This window comes from Oncorhynchus nerka, linkage group LG7 (assembly GCF_034236695.1).
Source record: "Oncorhynchus nerka isolate Pitt River linkage group LG7, Oner_Uvic_2.0, whole genome shotgun sequence".
NCBI classification, from domain to species: domain Eukaryota; kingdom Metazoa; phylum Chordata; class Actinopteri; order Salmoniformes; family Salmonidae; genus Oncorhynchus; species Oncorhynchus nerka.
Window position 1 is genome coordinate 56,774,478 of NC_088402.1, and position 20,285 is coordinate 56,794,762.

The following is a 20,285-nucleotide window of genomic DNA, read 5'->3' on the forward strand; positions in this document are numbered from 1 at the left end:
CGGGAAACCACTTGCTGAATCCATTGGCGTCTAATAACGCAAATTTTTACCAAACTTTTTCACCACAAACAATTTTATTAAAATATAATTATTAGAATAAAACCTAAATTTAATGAAATTATGGTTCCCAGGTTTTATAAATATTTCATCCATGAAATAAAACATGAGATGCTTCTGCCAGCTGGAAGTTTAGATCAGTCACGTAGCAGGCGTAGGTCGAACTGTGTGTGCATGGAAACACGTTTTGGGAAGACTGCATTCTTTCCCACCATAATAGGCTGAACGTGAAATCAGTCATCGTCTCACCGCTCGTGATTCGATGAGGATGTTGATACCACAGAGGAAGAGGCGAAGCGAGAGAGTTGACTCCGCCCCAAAATCTGTCCGGCAATGGGAGTGTCGAATATGCACTGGATCTTACTTGTGCATCAGACTCAGTGGCTAGTGTAGGCTATTCACTACATATTTTTGGGGGGTGAGATAACGTTCTAAAGATACTCTGATAAATGCCAAGTACTAATGTCCTGTCAAAAAATAAGAATGTTTAGCCATGCGTTATGGCAGACAAGTAAGCCAACGTCGCTTCGCAAAGTTTATGTGGCTTCTTGTGGTAGCGTGGCATCTACAGGTCCGACCACCCAAATAGGGAAATGCTGCGAAGATGAACAAAGTTGTGGATCAGATTTAGGTATCCAGCCTGTACGGTCCACAGCCATCCCAACTTCTCCATCACCCGCAAATCACAGACACGTAGCGAGCAACAACCAGAGGGTGTCGCCTACCTTGTCTGAAAGGGCATTCACTACAGGACTCCAGATTGACTCCAAGACTTACCTTTGGTCAAGGTATAATGAAATGAAACGGCTTGTGCACGGTAAGATGTTTTTATGTAAATGTTAAAGTTTGCCTAAAATATGTTAGTTTGTTTCGCCAACTGAAACTTTGTAATCACTAACCCATTTCCCTTTTGTCAATACTGTTTTTCCATCCATACCAGATAGATTGTTGGTTGTCAGTTGACAAATGTTAGACCCCTGCCATATCATCTTATTATTGCTACACTCTGGAAACTTTTCAACCTCTCATTTGTCATTTTAGTAACAAAATCCCCCCCTTGATTAGAATCGGGTTGACCAATAAACCTAGTCTTTTATATTAACACCCCCTCTCCCATTCCAATTATTATGTCTTTAATAAACTCTGAAGGATGTGCTAACTGTGAGTGAAATGTTCATAACCTAATGAAATACATCTTTGGCCATTTTTAACTAAAGGCCCCTACTGCCCAAAATTGTCCAGACTTCAGTTTACCCACACAATGCATTGAAGATGATTCATGAAGACTGATCATGGTAGATTTGGTATTTTGTTTAATGTCTCCCCCCTCCTTTTCTGCAGATCTGATTCCTCCAGGTGTATGTAACTTACTGAACCCCTCCACCATCTATGCCAACAATGAGGTTGACTTGGACGAAGTGGACATCTATGGCTTTGATTATGACTACACACTCGCTCTGTACTCCAACACTCTTGATACAATGATCTACAACACAGCTCGAGACTTCCTTGTCAAACACTACAAGGTGTGTCTGATGGAAATGCGATGCTGTTTGCCTCATATTCTCATACAAATGTTCACGATGCACATTTTTTTTATTTGAATTTGTTAAATTGTTTCTTTTAACTCCCCAAACAGTATCCAGAGGGCATTAGCAAGTATGACTATATTCCCAACTTCGCTGCACGTGGTCTCCACTATGACATTCAGAAGGTAAGTGCTATTTTTCTGTATAAAAGCTTATAGTATAAACATTCAACAGGAAAAGTTTGAAATTAGTTTTCTTTTTCTTTTTACTAGAGTGAAATGGTAGTTGAACTAATAAAATAGTTTTCCGTGCAGGGACTGTTGATGAAAATAGATGCCTTCCATTACATCCAGCTGGGGACTGTATACAGGTAAGTTACTTGCTCGGTGAATATATGGAAAACAAAAGTTTTTTTCTAACAACAATACTCTTTGCTATTGCTATGTCATGGATTAAATACTGTAGTCCAGAGACCATAGTGAAAGAGATGTTAATTCCCACAGGGGTCTGAAGCCTGTTCCAGATGACGAGGTTTTGGAGCTCTATGGTGGAACTCACCATGTCCCTCTTCAGGAAGTCAGTGGCTTCTATGGAAAGGTCACTACTTCACCACATTCTTCGACATCACTTGCCTGTATCTTCCTGAACAGATGCGCTAGATGATGAGCTAGACAAGGATCGGAGATTGTGCATAAACATATTTGACCTATAGGCCTAAATGTTGAAAAAGCATGCAAAAGTGATGATCTTTAAAGTAAAATAGTTCACAATAGCAATTCATTCTAGTTGCAATGGCAGTAACTATAAGACGTGTCCGTGACCTGCTCTAAACCACATTCTTTCTTTTAATCACAAAGAATCCTATGGAGACTTTAGGCCAGCTACTGGAGAAATAGACATGGTCTGACTCGTTTATTGCTCTGTTCTCTCAGTGCCTTGGGAGAAGTTGAGTTTATTTGCCCACTTGATTAAATACCCTCCAAACCAAATGGTCGGTGTTCTCATATTATACTACGGGAATAAAAATCTATTAACTGACTGGTGTGCATGAATATGTATAACTTGGTGTGTCTTCTATCCCGTTGGGCTAACGTTATCTTACAGGGTCCAATGATGAAGCAGTTCATGGATGTTTTCTCCATCCCAGAGATGACTCTCCTGGCAGCTGCCAATGACTACTTCAACTCCAATGACATTGAATATGACCCTGGTCATCTCTACAAAGATGTTTCGGTGAGTGCATTCAGCAACAAAACATGAATCCAAAGATAATACTTTATTTTAATTCAGACATCAAAGTAGGACCAGTTTTTCAAATGTGGGCAAATCGCTGGTTCTGAAAATATAAGGCTTTTAACTAAAAAGTCTAACTTGGTTCATTGCTGCTGTTGTTGTTGCACCGAAGTCAATGTCTGTGAATTGTCCCTTTGTCTACCATTGTGCATGGCAGTTGAGAATGTGGGCTAACTTTGTTTTTCATGCTGTGTCAGTCAGTCAGTGTGCCAAAAGCTATTTTATTCCTCCTCTCCCTCTCTCCCCTTCAAGTGGAGCCACTTACTAATGCTTAGTGTGTCTAAATGGAAAAGGTTGGGCTAAATAAAGACAAATCTATGTCGGTGAGGTAGCTTTTGGTGCCTGCCACGTTACCAGTGTGTTGGACTCTGTTCAAATGCTGTCAAGACATAGTGAAAAGTTCCCCATCTGTGTCCTGAGAACCCAAAGGTCGCATACCATTTTATCTTCTCATTGACTATAAATAGCTGCTGAACTCGATATTTGTATTGAACATTGATTTTAATGTAAACAATTACAAAAACTGTAAATATCAATTTGGTCATAGTCAGTATTTTCCAAAAAACTTTTGCGAGATTTAGGGAAGCTGTTACATTCCTAGATTCATTGGATATTTGAGGGTTGTATTTTGATTTCGATCATGCCATCTAACACGGGATGGTAAAATCTAGGGACAATTGTCATGCGCTGATTGCTCTCTATCCAACTGTGTGGCAGAATCAACAGGCAGTGAGACAGACCTGCCCACATGACGCAGTGCCTCAGACTTGTTTACATATCGTCGCTGTCTAATAACCTTTTAGCCTTTTTTAATTTGGTTATTTATTCAAAGCAGTATCCCCTTAATGTATGCTGACTCTAGGAAGAAAATGTATTCAAAATAGCTTCTAAAGTTTCATGTATTTTTGTTAATGGGATAATATGGTCGTTTTTTAAATTTCCTGAAAAGATGATGTTTTGGACATGAGGTTTTCGTCAGACAGCGACGATAAGACAATACTTTGCCCATAAGCCCATAAGTGATCACTCGAGTCTTTCACAGTTTTGGGCAAAATGAGAATTGAGACGATGCGCGCTTGCATCCCAACTGCCATTTGTCAACATTCCAAAGCCATTTGTGAGTATCATGGGGCCATACTTGCAAACATTAGAAAAAATTGAAGTTTGCCAAAACGTTTAGTCTCAAAATGCGCATCAGCCAATTAAAATCGAAGACGTAATTGCACGTGATCAAATACTTACCCATGAAGCGTACTTAACAGAAGTCTAATGGTACATTCTGATAATCAAAGCAACTAGATCATGTGTGTTTGACTGACTAGTAAAATAGCTTTCTGTGTAGAGTGCTTAGCTCCACGTAATTGTCGCAGATTGTGGCAAGGGTTAGAATTTTACATGAGTTTTCCCCATTGAAATGTAGAATTATATTTATTGTGTTTGTGTGTTGAAATGCAGAAAAAACCTTGGAAATTATGAATACAATTAATTAGGGGTTTCTTGTTGGAGTCCCTCTTGCAGGCTGATTCACAGGCTATTGTCACTGCTAACTAAATGTGTTTGTTTATTATGGATCCCCATTAGCTGCTGCCAAGGCAGCAAGGCAGCTACCAAGGAAGGCAGCTACTCTTCCTGGGGTCTGGCAAAATTAAGGCAGTTATAACATTTTCAAAACAATACGATACATTCATGACAGATTTCACAACACACTAAGTGTGTGCCCGCAGGCCCCTACTCCACTACCACATATCTACAACACAAAATCTGTGTGTGTGTATGTTATCATATGTATGTATGTATGCATGGGTCTGTGCCTATGTTTGGGATGCTTAACAGTCCCTGCAGTTCCATAAAGTGTATTTCTACTGTTTGTTACTTGTTACTTTGTTACTTGATGTGGAATAGTGTTCCATGTAATAATGTGCGCCTCCCATAGTCTGTTGTGGACAGTGAAGAGACCTCTGGTGGCATGTCTTGTGGGGTATGCATGGGTGTCTGAGCTGTGTGCTAAGCTTTTAAACAGACTGCTCGGTGCTTTAAACATGTCAACACCGCTCACAAATACAAGTAGTGATGAAGTCAATCTCTCCTCCACTTTGAGCCAGGAGAGATTGACATGCATATTATTGTTTGCTCTCTGTGTACATCCAAGAGCCAGCTGTGCTGCCCTGTTTAGAGCCAATTGCAATTTTCCTAAGTCCCTCTTTGTGGCACCTGACCACACAACTGAACAGTAGTCCAGGTGCGACAACTAGAGCCTGTAGGGACTGCCTTGTTGATAGTGCTGTTAAGAAGGTAGAGCAGTGCTTTTTATTATGGACAGACTTCTCCCTATCTTAGCTACAATTGTATAAATATGTTTTTACCATGATAGTTTATACAATCCAGAGTTACTCCAAGCAGTTTAGTCACCTCAACTTGCTCAATTTCCACATTATTTATTACACTATTTAGTTTAAGTTTAGGGTTTAGTGAATGATTTGTCCCAAATACAATGCTTTTAATTTTTGAAATATTTAGGACTAACTTATTCTTTGCCACCCATTCTGAAACTAAGTGTAGCAGTCATTTCAGTCGCTGTAGTAGCTGACGTGTATAGTGTTGAGTCATCCGCATACATAGACACACTGGCTTTACTCAAAAGTCGTTAGTAAAGATACTTTTTTCTAAGGGGCCTAGACAGCTTTCCTGGGGAATTCCTGATTCTACCTGGATTATTTTGGAGAGGCTTCCATTAAAGAAAACCCTCTGTGTTCTGTTAGACAGGTAACTCCTTATCCACAATATAGTAGGGGATGTAAAGCCATTACACACAGGTTTTTCCAGCAGCAGACTGATCAATAATGTCAAAAGCTGAACTGAAGTCAAACAAGACAGCCCCCACAATCTTTTTTTATCATCAATCTCTGCATCAGCCTATCAAATATCTTAGACTTTATATCCACCAACAAATGCCATTTCTTAAAATAGGTCAACTTGGTCACCAAATTGCATAGATGTGTAGGCTACAGTTTACATGTACAATGTTTCATATGCATTTTTAGAATCATCCACTTTGTCACGTGTTATTTGAATCGAGCATCGAGTACTAGCAGTGAACAGTTTTCTTTAACAAAAATGCTTTATGCTAGGGGGCTCGAACCCACGGTTAATGTGCACTGGTTTTAGTCAACCACTTTGACTCTAAAACCACAGTGAAACAGATGAGCAACAATGTGGGATTTTGTCATATATATGAAAATGTGCCTTTTTGAATTTTGTCAGGTCAATGAGGCATCATGCAATATTGGCACTCCAACACATGAGAAGGACCAAGCGGAACAAAAGTAAACCTTGAATTTGAAGGTTTAAAATAGCCCTCTGGTGGCCACGTTGACCTATTCTAAGAAATGCCATTGGTTGGTGGATATAAAGTCTTAAGATTTTTGATCGGCTGATGCAGGATTTGGTACAATAAAATAATCACTGCCACCTGCTAAAGTTAGCATAGGGCTAAATGTGCCAGGTTATGTAATGGGAACAGCATTTAATCACATGCAACTACGTCGATGATTTTAATTGACTGATGCACATTTTTTAAGACTGAGAGAAGTTTTAAACCTAAACTTTTCTAATGTTGGCAAGTATGGCCCCCTTGTGTCTCACCACAACCTGTTTTGTAACATGATTTACTATTAAGCACTGCCAGACAGCCTCTCACTCCGGTAATAGATAGTGAGAACGTTCAAAACAAAACGTCACCGAAGCTCTTTGCCACTCGTCAGTGACTTGATAAGTTGATTTAGTTAACGTGGCCTGCTGCTCAATGTGCCTGCTAGCTACTAGCTAGCTTCATTGACAAACACAGATGGAACTTAGCTAGCTAGTGGTTTTGGGCGATGATAATGGTTTGATGGCACCGGAGAGGATGGCTGTCATTTCATGGGCTCTTAACAAACCTTGAATTTTGTTCATTTTTTCAAAACTTATTTTGTACATAAAGTTGCTGCCTCCGTCTCTTATGACCGAAAAGAACTTCCGGAAATCAGAACAGTGATTGAACTGGACGAAGAATTTCTCTGAGTAGGACGAGAGGGAATTACTCCAGACACCAGAACAGGCCCTCATTCCTGTCATTTGCAGGAGAAAGAGACAGAAAAGAGATCGGGGTGCCTTGGAGGATCTGCCGACGAGTGGCTTATCTGCCCTTGCCATCCGTACTACTGGCCAACATACAATCCCTGGAAAATAAATTGGATGAACTAAAAGGACGTATATCTAAAGAAGTCTCAAGGTTTTGCTCGCCTGAGGTAGAGCATCTCATGATAAGCTGTAGACCACACTATCAACGAAGAGAGTTTTTATCTGTATTTTTTTGTAGCGGTCTACATACCACCACAGACTGATGCTGGCACTAAAACCGCATCCAATGAGTTGTATACTGCCATAAGCAAAAACGCTCATCCATAGGTGGCGCTCCTAGTGGCCGGGGACTTAAATGCAGGGAAACTTAAATCCGTTTTACATGTTAAATATGCAACCAGAGAGCGAGAAACTCTAGACAACCTTTACTCCACACACAGAGACGCGTACAAAGCTCACCCTCACCCACCATTTGGAAAATCTGACCATAATTCTATCCTCCTGATTCCTGTTTTCAAGCAAAAATTTAAGCAGGAAGCACCAGTGACTCGGTCAATAAAGAAGTGGTCAGATGAAGCAGATGCTAAACTACAGGACTGTTTTGCTAGCACAGGCTGGAATATGTTCAGGGAGTCTTCTGATGGCATTGATGAGTACACCACATCAGTCACTGACTTCATAAATAAGTGCATCGACGACGTCGTCCCCACAGTGACTGTCCGTACAAACCCAACCAGAAGCCATGGATTACAGGCAACATCCGCACTGAGCTAAAGGGTAGAGCTGCCGCTTTCAAGGAGCGGGAAACCCGGAAGCTTATAAGAAGCCCCACTATGCCCTCCGACGAACCATCAAACAGACAAAGTGTCGGATGTAGCAGGGCTTGCAAACTATCACAGACTACAAAGGGAAGCACAGCCGAGAGCTGCCCAGTGACACAAGCCTACCAGATGAGCTAAATTCCTTCTATGCTCGCTTTGAGGCAAGTAACATTGAAACATGCATGAGAGCACCAACTGATGATTGTGTGATCATGCTCTCCGCAACCGATGTGAGTAAGACCTTTAAACAGGTCAACATTCACAAGGCCTCAGGGCCAGACGGGATTACCAGGACGTGTACTCTGCTGTCTTTACTGACATTTTCAACCTCTCCCTGTTTGAGTCTATAAACCAACATGTTTCAAGCAGACCTCCATAGACCCTGCCCAAGAACACTAAGGTAACCTGCCTAAATTACTACCGACCCGTAGCACTCACGTCTGTAGCCATGAAGTGCTTTGAAAAGCGGTTCATGGCTCACATCAACACCATTAGCCCAGAAACCCTAGACCCACTCCAATTTGCATACCACCCCAACAGATCCACAGATGACGCAATCTATATTGCCCTCCACACTGCCCTTTCACACCTGGAACACCTATGTGAGAAAGCTATTCTTTGACTACAGCTCAGCGTTCAACACCATAGTGCCCTCAAAGCTCATCACAAAGCTAAGGACCCTGGGTCTAAACACCTCCCTCTGCAACTGGATCCTGGACTTCCTGATGGGCCGCCCCCAGGTGGTAAGGGTAGGTAACAACACATCCGCCATGCCGATCCTTTACATGGGGGGCGCTCAGGGGTGCGTGCTCAGTCCCCTCCTGTTCAATCATGACTGCATGGCCAGGCACGACTCCAACACCATTAAGTTTGCAGATGACACAACAGTGGTAGGCCTGGTCACCAAAAACAACGAGACAGCATATAGGGAGGAGGTCAGAGACCTGGTCGTGTGGTGCCATGACAACAACCTCTCCCTCAACGTGATCAAGACAAAGGAGATGATTGTGGACTACAGGAAAAGGAGGACCAAGTGCCCCCCCCCCATTCTCATCTATGAGGCTGTTGTGTAGCAGGTTGAGAGCTTCAAGTTCCTTGGTGTCCACATCTAAAATGAACATGGTCCAGGCATGCCAAGACAGTTGTGAAGAGGGCATGAGAGAACCTATTCCTCCTCAGGAGACTGAAAAGATTTGTCATGGGTCCTCAGATCCTCAAAAGGTTCGACAGCTGCACAACTGAGAGCATCCTGACTCGTTGCATCACTGCATGGTATGGCAACTGCTCGGCCTCCGACCGCAAGGCACTACAGAGGGTGGCGCGTACGGCCCAGTACATCACTGGGGCCGAGCTTCCTGCCATCCAGGACCTCTATACCAGGCGGTGTCAGAGGAAGGCCTTAAAATTGTCAGACTTGTCAGCCACCCCAGTCATAGACTGTTCTCTCTGCTACCGCATGGAAAGCGGTACCGGAGAGCTAAAGTCTAGGTCCAGGAGGCTTCTAAACAGCTTCTACCCCCAAGCCAGAAGTCTACTGAACATGTAATCAATGGCTACCCAGACTACTTGCATTGCCCCCCCCCCCCCCCCTTTTACACTGCTGCTACGCTCTGTTATGCATAAATCACTTTAATAACTCTACGCACGTGTATATATTACCTCAATTACCTTGAAGCCGGTGCCCCCGCACATTGACTCTGTAGCGGTACCCCCTGATTATAGCCTCGCTATTGTTATTTTACTGCTGCTCTTTAATTATTTGTTACTTTTTTATTAGGTATTTTTCTAAACTGCATTGTTGATTTTAAGGGCTTGTAAGCATTTCACTAAGGTGTTGAATTCGGCACATGTGACAAATCAAATTTGATTTGATGAACAGCATGTAGCTTGTGCATTATTTACGATAGTTTTACAGCTTGCCGATGAAGTTGTAGACATGTTCTCAGAAATCAGTCCTGAGTGCAGCTACTTGAAAGTACTACACCACGCACCTTACCAATATGTACATTTGTGTGACTAAGACCACCCCTGCAAAAAAAAACATTTATATAAATTAATATAGCGAACATAACACACCCACATCGAACCAGGCCTTGTTTTGTTAAGTTGCTAATTCTATGATTGATTCTATGATGTCTATGATTTGATTTTGAACAAACTGTACTTCCCAGTTACAGAAGTGAGTGTCAAGATTCCAGGAATGCTAGATCTTTACAGCACACTCCGCAAACATTCAATGGATCTCTCCCAAGAGAGGAAAAACGTGGCTGGTTAAATGTCCTTTTAGGTGGGAGTAGTAAGCCCACAAAAGTGTATGGTCAGAAATGTCTTTTAGACCTTGAGCAAGACAACTGTATACAAACATTCTCAGTGAAAGTTGAGCTTATCCACACTCTTAATTTTCCTTAGGATGCCATTGGAATGGTGCATATCAAAGGCTACATGTACAAGTGGATAATGCAAGACTTGGGTGAGATGTACTATTTTTTTTTTTTTTTTTTTTCCATCTTCGGTTTTAGACATTATATCTCATTTGTTTGTATTGGATGCTCTCCATCTCACCCATGCCCAGATTGCAGGTTCTTTTAAACAGAACATTGTTAAACTCCCCTAAATAAAAAACAGTGTTGTCTTGATCCACTGTTTATTTCTCTGTATTTGAAAACCTAAACAGGAGAGCAATTTAACTGCCCTGCAGATAATAGTTTTGAGGTTATGATAAGAAGTACTAATATTTTTCAAGTATTTTAAATCTGATTCTTCCAAAACCATTGCTAAGGGTAAGTCAAGATAATTGATTAAATATTGCAAACATACTTTAAAGTGCAAAAGAATGACGTTAATAGGTTTTGTTTAAAGATGTGTTTACGGAGTTCAGGTTTGTCAGGAATTGAGAGGAGAGGGCATTTCAAGACAGTATAAAATGCATCTTTATACTCTGCTGTACCACAGTCTCACAATTACTTTAAATACCTTTGTATTTTTCTTAAATGCTACATGACTGTTTCCCACTGGTCAAAGCTATCAGTTTCTTCCAAGGGACAGCACGTTCTGACGGAAGTGGAATATTTACATACTTGAGAAATACTCAAGGGAAGGGGATATTCCTGTCTGAATTGACCCTTTCATCTCCCTCCCACAGAGAAATATATTCTCAGAGGAGATGAGACATATGCAGTTCTGCACCGTCTGGCCAGCCATGGCAAGAAGCTCTTCCTTATAACCAACAGCCCATTTAGCTTTGTGTAAGTGTCACCATCAACCAAATCAAACTGACAGTTAAATAAATCAGAGATATACAGTACCAGTCAAAAGTATGGATACAGATACTCATTCAAGGGTTTCTTTATTTTTACTATTTTCTACATTGTACAAAAATAGTGAAGACATTAGAACTAGGAAATAACACATATGAAATCATGTAGTAACCAAAAAGTGTTAAGCAAAAATGTTATATTTTCAAAGTAGCCACCCTTTGCATTGATGACAGCTTTGCTCTTGGCATTCTCTCAACCAGATTCACATGGAAAGCTTTTCCAACAGTCTTGAAGGAGTTCCCACATATCATGAGCATTTGTTGGCTGCTTTTCCTTCACTCTGCGGTCCAACTCATCCCAAACCATCTCAATGGGTTGTGGTCAGGTGATTGTGGAGGACAGGTCATCTGATGCAGTACGCATCACTCTCGTTCTTGGTCAAATAGCCCTTAAACAGCCTGGAGGTGTGTTGGGTCATTGTCCTGTTGAAAAACAAAGCACAAACTAGATGGGATGGCATTCTAAATTCTAAATAAATTGTGTTCTAAATAAATCACTGACCGTATCACCAGCAAAGCACCATTACCACCACCTCCATGCTTCACGGTGGGAACCACACATGCAGAGATCATCCGTTCACCTACTCTGCGTCTCACAAAAACACAGTGGTTGGAACCAAAAATCTCAAATTTGGACACATCAGACGAAAGGACAGATTTCCACTGGTCTAATGTCCATTGCTCATGTTTCTTGGCCAAAGCAAGTCTCCTTATTGGTGTTCTTTAGCAGTGGTTTCTTTGCCGCAGTTAGACTGAAGGCCTGATTCATGAAGTGCCCTCAACAGTTGACGTTGAGATGTGTCTGTTACCTGAACTCTGAAGCATTTATTTGGGCTGCAATTTCTGAGGCTGGTATCTAATGAACTTATCCACTTAACTCTGGATCTTCCTTTCCTGTGGCGTTCCTCATGAGAGCCAGTTTCATCATAGCGCTTGGTGGCTATCTTCTGTATACCACCCCTACCTTGTCACAATACAACTGATTGTCTCAAAAGCATTAAGAAGGAAAGAAATTCCACAAATGAACTTTTAAGGCACACCTGTTAATTGAAATGCATTCCAGGTGACTACCTAATGAAGCTGGTTGAGAGAATACCAAGAGTGTGCAAAGCTGTCATCAAGGCAAAGGGTGGCTACTTTGAAGAATCTCAACTATAAAATATATTCTGATTTTTGTTTAAAACTTTTTTTGGTTACAACATGATTCCATATGTGTTATTTCATAGTTTTGATGTCTTCACTATTATTCTACAATATAGAAAATAGTAAAAATGAAGAAAAACCCTTGAATGAGTAGGTGTGTCCAAACTTTTGACTGGTGCTGTACATTCAGGCAAAGGCGGCGGCGTGCGCTTTCAAGTTGTTTGGGGATGCGCATGTTCACCATTAAAAATGCACCTTTTATAATAAATGATTCCATGCATCCTCGCATTTGCAGACTTCTGTAAGAGAGCCTACTATTCGTAATGTGATGAGTAGATTGGATAGTCATAATTTAGGCTAATGATATAACTCGATCACTGTTCGCAGAAAATACTGTTCAATGCAAGGCTGAGCGCGTTGTAAAGTAGATCTATGCTATTGTAGAATATCCTTTCTTTGCACGGGAAGAATTTGGCCTTTTTTTTATAAACATTTCATGCAATCCTACTACACTTTATGACTAGAGGCATTAGCAGAATGTTTTCATCATCAACTTAGTGTAGCCTGATCTGCTGACAAACAGATCAATAAAAACAACGTTGCTTGATCCATAGAATAGGCCTATGAGACGGGGAGACACAAATACAATATGATGTCCATCTAACTTGGAGGAGGAGACTATTGTCCAAAAACAAACTCATGTGGCACTGATCCAACAATGATAAAGAGTGAATATGCACACTCACTGGGGATATGGCCTGTGCTCTCTTCTGGTGCCAATAGAATAGGCTATACTGGTTGCTCAATTTAGTTGAGAATTTTGATAACTAAAAGACAGATGAGGATTTTTATTGTCTTATCTTTACAGCAATATAGCCATTTGCCTTCCAAAGTATGTTTTCTCACGGTTGTATTTTGAAATATTGCGATATGCCTGGCTGGGGCTCTCTACCTCTCACTGACAGTTGTAACTCGACAATCATTTATTTGGTATTTGCCGCGCACGCTGCCCAAATTGCGGGCCCTTACGACTTTAGGCAATGTAATTTAAACAATGCACAGCTTATTAATTTTATTTTAAAGACGCTAATGTTCCTCTGTGGCCAAATCATGCTTTCTGGTGTAGTAGCCTATTTTGAATTATTTTATTTATTTCTGAATACACAGGAGTAGGTTAATTAGGTTATATAATTTTGGAAATTTTAATTCAATTGACTTTCGGGGGAAGCTTTGCTTTTATTTGTAAAAATTGTTAACCTTATAGATGTGCCATCTGTGGGCACTTTCAGCTCTCAACAGTAACTGTACATTTCGTGGTTGTTCACTAACCAGCTGTTTTCCGATTTTATTTAGAGACAAAGGGATGAAATACATGGTAGGAAAGGACTGGAGGGACTTTTTTGATGTTGTCATTGTTCAAGCTGACAAACCACACTTCTTCAACAACTGTGGCAAGTAAGTCTGAGACTCTATATCTTTATACTCCCAACCAAGAAGTGTCTAAATTCTATAACCTTGGTCTATGAGAGAAAATGAGAGCATTCTACACACTGTTCAGGTCATTGTGTGACCTGATCATATTTTCTACTTGCAGACCTTTCAGACGTTTGGATGGCAACGGGGACCTTCAGTGGGACAAGATCAAGAGCTTGGATAAGGGCCAGATCTACAAACAGGTAGGAGCGGAGACATTACCCAGAAATATTACTTTATACAGTGCATTCAGACCTCTTGACCTTTTCTACATTTTGTGACGTTACAGCCTTATTCTAAAATGAATTAAATCAATTTTTCCCCCTCAATCTACACACACTACCCCATAATGATAAAGTAAAGCAAAAATGTGATTTTAGCAAATATATGAAGGAAAACCCCCCTGAAATATCAGGTATGATGCTACAAGCTTGGCACATCTGTATTTGGGAAGTTTCTCCCATTCTCTGCAGATCCTTCAAGCTCTGTTAGGTTGGATGGGGAGTGTCGCTGCACAGCTGTTTTCACATCTCTCCAGAGATGTTCGATCAAGTCCGGACTCTGGCTGGGCCACTCAAAGACATTGAGTGACTTGACCCGAAGCCACTCCTGCGTTGTCTTGGCTGTGTGCTTAGGGTCGTTGTCCTATTGGAAGGTGAACCTTGGTCCCAGTCTGAGGTCCTGAGCGCTCTGTAGCAGGTTTTCATCAAGGATCTCTCTGTACATTGCTCTGTTCATCTTTCCCTCGATCCTGACTAGTCTCCTAGTCTCTGCCGCTGAAAAACCTCCCCACAGCATGATGCTGCCACCACCATGCTTCACCATAGGGATAGTGCCAGGTTTCCTCCAGATGTGACACTCTGTCAGAGTGACCATCGGTGTCTTGGTCACCTCCCTGATCAAGGCCCTTCTCCCCTGATTCCTCAGTTTGGCCGGGCGCCCACCTTTAGGAAGAGTCTTGGTGGTCCCAAACACCTTCCATTTAAGAATGATGGAGGCAACTGTTCTTGGGGACCTTCAATGCTGCAGAAATATTTTGGTACCCTTCCCCAGATCTGTGCCTCAACACAATCCTGTTCCGGAGCTTTACGGACAATTCCTTCGACCCCATGGCTTGGTTTTAGCTCTGACATACACTTGTCACCTTTGGGACCTTTATATAGACAGGTGTGTGCCTTTCCAAATCATTTCCAATCAATTGAACTTACCACAGGTGGACTCCAATCAAGTAGAAACGGCTCAAGGACGATCAATGGAAACAGGATGCACCTGAGTTCAATTTCAAGTCTCATAGCAATGAGTCTGAATAATTACTGCATGTAAATAAGGTATGTTTTTTTTTATACATTTGCTAAATTTTCTAAAAACTTGTTTTCACTTTGTTGTGGGGTAGTGTGTGTAGATTGATGAGGAAAAAAACTAATTTTAGAATAAGGCTGTAATGTAACAAAATGTGGAAAAAGTAATGGGGTCTAAATACTTTCAAATCCGCTGTATATATACGCAAAATGATACGTGAGAGTGTAGGCCAAAGTTCTATGCCAGCTTGTAAATTATGAACTTGTCCATTTGAATTGCAAAGTGACTAACTCAGTTGCAGGACTTACCAGCACTTGCGTTCCAGGTAGTGGTCATTTGTGAGATTCACAATGTCGCATTTGATCCTTTTACTGTGGGAAATGAATGACATGATTGGAATGGCATTACATTTTTTACATTTGAGTCATTTAGCTGATGGTCTTATCCATTGCGACTTACAGTACATTTACGTACTTTTGCGCACGGGTCCCCCATGGGAATCGAACCCACAACCTTGGTGTTGCAAGACTATTGTGATGTGTGGAACATTAGTCCAAGTTACTATTTGATCAACCTGAATCAAATGTCCCTAGTCTGAGTAATGCTGGTCTTACAAAGATGGCCTTTGAAGTCTACGCAAAGATGTTAGTCTTGTCCTTGAAGTTAGTTCCCTGTTGTAGCTGAAAATGGATCAGGTTTAGTGAAAAGTGGATTATATTTTGATGCTGTGACATGTATTGCCTCTAGGGTTGAAAATGGAGGGTATATTACTGGACAATAACAAAGTGTATCTGTAAACTACCAGAATCTGGGTGACTTTAAAGTTTTATTTATATTTTATCAGATTATATCTTGTGTGGCCTTTTTGGGTACTTCCGATTACTGTAATTATCTCTGGCCCTCTGTGTGGTCTTGTCACATGTAAATATAAAATAATCAAATAAGATGATTTTTAAAATAAACATTTGAATGACAAAACTGTAAAGCATTATCCTAAATATAAACTATCAACTTGGTGAATACCATTGGTGTTTTAATATGAGGGTTTCAGCATGAAATATCCTTAATTTTTTTATTTTACTATGTCAATATGTCTTTATTGTACATGTTTTTTTCACCAAAATGGTGGCAGTTGGGAAAAAAGTAAAGTTCCTCTTGAACCATATGGTCTATCCACTAGAAACACATGGACAAAGATTTAAAAAATGTTTTCAATATATGAATACATTTTTTTGTTATTCAAGTATAAATTACTGAAGTTACCATAGATTGACAAAGAGTACCTGTTAATTCTGTTAACTTTGGTAAATTACCAGTAGCTTTGCAACCCTAATTGCCACAGTAGGACATGGTAACCATGCAGTACTTTTCCGCTCTCCCTAAGAGCACTGCCAACATCATTGGCAGATTGACCCACAGTCAAGGCCAATAGTTGTCTGCTGCTAAGGCATCAGCAGAATTTGGTGGAAGATCACATCTTTATATTAATTGTCATTAGTCATGTTATAGTTCTGTCAATCCACAGTCCTTTTTTTGCCTTATTTCCTCCTGCTTTTACTTCAAGCATTACAACTTAAAGGCCCAGTGTAGTCAAATGTGTGTTTTCATATACACTGAGTGTACAAAACATTTTTGCCCTCAGAACAGCCTCATTTTGTCTGGGCATGGAGTCTACAAGGTGTTGAAAGCGTTCCACAGGGATACTGGCCCATATTGACTGCAATGCTTCCCACAGTTGTGTCAAATTGGCTGGATGTCTTTTGGGTGGTGGACCATTCTTGATACACACAAAACTGTTAATTATGAATAACACAGCACAAACCAGTGCACCTGGCACCAACTACCATACCCCGTTCAAAGGCACTTAAATCTTTTGTCTTGCCCATTCACCCACTGAATGGCACACATACACAATCCATGTCTCAGTTGTCTCAAGGATTAACAATCCTTCTTTAACCTGTCTCTTCCCCTTAATCTACACTGATAGAAGCTGTTTTAACAAGGGATCATAGCTTTCACCTGGTCAGTCTGTCATTGATAGAGAAGGTGTCCTTAATGTTTTTTTGCACTCAGTGTATATGTCCACACTATGAGATTGGAATAATATTATGATAATGCCCTTTTAGTGTAAGAGCTGTCTGAAAAGATCACCTGAAATGTTTGCCTGTTTTTGGTGGGATGGGGTTTTGGCCTGCCTGGTAGGCAATGCCATTAAATTAGTTCATAGACCAATTAGAAAGTGTTCCGAACCTTTCTGCCAATACGTTAAAAAAAATCTCGTTTTCCCCTCCCCACTCAGGACTGTCTCAGTGGTCAATCTAAATTCTTGCTTGAGAAATTGCTGTTTGCTAAAAAGCTTTTTTTATATATATTTTTTATCATTTTTATTTTTTAACAATCACAGAAAGGTACTTAATTGTTACCCAGAAACGATTTGATTTTGAGATCAAAATGGCTGCATTGGACCTTTTTAATCATCTTTCCTAGTGACATTCATTATGCTGTCTCCTTGTTGTAGGGCAACCTGTTTGACTTTCTCAGGCTCACAGGATGGAGGGGATCCAAGGTGCTCTACTTTGGAGATCATCTGTACAGTGACTTGGCAGTGAGTCATACTATATTATGTCAGAATTTTTGGTTACTGATACAGGCAGTGTAAATGTGATTTCAGAACACAAGAAATGCACACATGAATTGATTGTGTTTCAAGGACTGTGCCTCGCATTGTTGTGCTTACAATGTAATAACTTGTGGCATGCTGTGGCTAATCGTTGTGCTGGGCTGACTGCTCATGCCCTCCTGCAGGACCTGATGCTGCGTCACGGCTGGCGGACAGGGGCCATAGTACCAGAGCTGGAGGTGGAGACCAGGGTGGTGAATACGGAGCAGTATGCACAAAGCCTCACCTGGCTGCAGGCACTCACCGGTCTACTGGAACGCATGCAGGTACACTATTGGGCATTTTACCACATAGAACTCAGCAAACTGTGAGATCAAAGCAATAGGTTAAGTTACGTCTTGCATTTACCATGACGGGTCCCTTGCCTTTATGGGATGTTTTCCCAATCAATTGTACCCACGCAAAAAAACATGACTACAACAAGCTAATATTATGATTTTGCTACCCATCAGCCATGCAATTGAGAATGGAGACACTTGACACCATGTTTTTCTTGAATGTTGAGATGAAGGTATTCAAGTGAAACATTTTTTATTGAACCTGTGCAGGTGCATCGAGATCCAAAGTCAAAGGAAGTTCTACAGGATTGGTTGAAGGAAAGAGAAGAGCTTCGGTGAGTCTAGTTATAGTAGATAAATTGTACTTAATTTATCAAAACCGTCGGACAGCTAGTCAGACCTTAAGGATTCTGTGTAATTTTGACTTGGCAAGCTTCGTACAGACCTATGAGCTTCCTTCTGCCCTTTCTTTCATTTTCCCCCTCAGAGCTGTGACCAAGAACCTGTTCAACCCTCACTTTGGCAGCATTTTCCGCACCTGCCACAACCCCACCTTCTTCTCCCGTCGCCTGTGTCGCTTCTCTGACCTCTACATGGCATCCATCAGCTGTCTGCTCAACTACGACCTCTCCTACACCTTCTACCCTCGTCGCACCCCCCTGCAGCACGAGGCGCCCCTGTGGATGGACCAGCTTTGCACTGGCTGCATGAAGACTCCCTTTCTGGAGGAGATGGCTCACATCCGCTGAGGGCCGCTCCGAGGTTTCACAGACCTCAAACTTGATATAAAGAGGCAGGAACTGAAGCTATGCCGGGAGTAAGGAGAATTGGGGCATGGTGCACAGATCATGAGTGCCACCTCCTGGGTGGTTGTATGCCAGTAGGTAAAGTGAAAAGGAAGGGAAAAGGGGATACCTAGTCAGTCACACAACTGAATGCATTCAACCGAAATGTGTCTTCCGTATTTAACCCAACCTCTCTAAACCAGCATACAGTAATGGTAAACTATCTGGCTATTCGAGTTACCCAACATCACTTGGTTGGCAAGAACATTTAACGGGTCAAGCCTTTCGTTACTTTTTAGGTTAGTTAAGTTGAGGTTGCAACTTGTAATTAAAAACCAAAACAATTTGAACAATAACTGTTTGTTCATGGTGCGGATATCTGTTACTTGATAACTCTTTCTTTTTTTTCTCTCTCATTTTAACCATGTAGCCTCCTCACTGTAACAGACTGATTTAATGACCTCATTAGTTTGAGTTATGAGTAATGGATCTTAAGTTTATTGGTGTATAGTCTTGGCTGTTACTGTATTTGAGTACGACCATTCACATTGTAGTATGGTTCAGGGCAAGCTAAGTTGTTGCAGTCACTAGAAATCTATTTTGGGTCAATCTTGAATCGGTGGCACTTTTGCAACCATGAGTTAACACTTTAAAATGGCAAATAGTTACACATCATACATGTTTTTGTTTGTCAATAATACAATATAGGCTAATGCAAGTTGTTTATACTGCAAAACTTTTAAGTCTCAAATTAAATATCACATCTTTTGTTGCTCAAAAGCTTAATAATCAATTTGTGTCACTTCAAAGTAATAAATGAGTCAAGAGTACCAAATATGACTGCTGAAACAACAATACAAATAGGGTATCTCCCTCTCATAAATGAGTTAAGTTATATGATATAAAAGTGTAATTTAGCTGACAAATGTGTGGTAATGGTTTATATATTTGCTCCTGGCTGTCAGTCTGTCTGTCTCTGTGGGACAGCCAGTGGCGACCCGTCATTCAGGGCAGGTGAGAGCCTCACCTGTTTAAGCCCCACTCTTTTAGCCTGTTTTGCATGTAATTACGTGTCACCTATCACTTTGCAAACATTGTAAAAAAAAATATATATATAATAATCATTGAGTTAATAAAGCTGCATACAAACATGGTCTATTTTTTTGCTTTCTTGAGTAAGGCAGCTCAAATGCAGGTGTTTCAGCATAGTGCTTTCTGTGGTGGTGGTGGTGGTGGGGCAGCCAGTGGAAAATACGGAGCGTTGGGGTTGGTAATGTTCTCGAATTGCGCCGTGATTGGGTAATGTTTTCTAGTTGCGCTGTGATTGGTTCAGTGTTCTGCCATATCTAATGGTGAAGCTTAAATTCAAGCCCCTTTGGTGCTGCCATAGTTACATTAGAAGTGCCCATCCAAGAAGGCTCAGGGGCTCCCGAGTTGCGCAGCGGTCTAAGGCACTGCATCATTACAGACCCTGGTTCGATTCCAGGCTGTA

At 41.0% G+C, this 20,285-nt stretch overlaps 1 protein-coding gene across 1 annotated transcript; it reads left to right on the top strand.

Annotated features, from left to right (window-relative positions):
- Positions 1 to 191: 191 nt before the first annotated feature.
- LOC115132027 (5'-nucleotidase domain-containing protein 2-like) lies at positions 192 to 19,949 on the top strand. The gene is made up of 14 exons (XM_029664211.2): positions 192 to 874; positions 1,399 to 1,583; positions 1,697 to 1,771; positions 1,901 to 1,956; positions 2,090 to 2,183; positions 2,691 to 2,819; positions 10,229 to 10,289; positions 10,962 to 11,064; positions 13,632 to 13,733; positions 13,873 to 13,954; positions 17,569 to 17,655; positions 17,856 to 17,996; positions 18,279 to 18,343; positions 18,496 to 19,949. The coding sequence occupies exons 1-14, from the start codon at positions 520 to 522 to the stop codon at positions 18,755 to 18,757; spliced, it is 1,797 nt and encodes a 598-aa protein (XP_029520071.1). The 5' UTR covers positions 192 to 519; the 3' UTR covers positions 18,758 to 19,949.
- Positions 19,950 to 20,285: the final 336 nt, after the last annotated feature.

Excerpts from the sequence above, each read along its gene's own strand:
- LOC115132027 (XM_029664211.2), top strand. The coding sequence starts at position 520 with ATGTCCTGTCAAAAAATAAGAATGTTTAGCCATGCGTTATGGCAGACA. Across the intron at positions 1,584-1,696 it reads TCCTTGTCAAACACTACAAG|TATCCAGAGGGCATTAGCAA; the intron begins GTGTGTCTGATG and ends CTCCCCAAACAG. Across the intron at positions 18,344-18,495 it reads AAGGAAAGAGAAGAGCTTCG|AGCTGTGACCAAGAACCTGT; the intron begins GTGAGTCTAGTT and ends TTTCCCCCTCAG.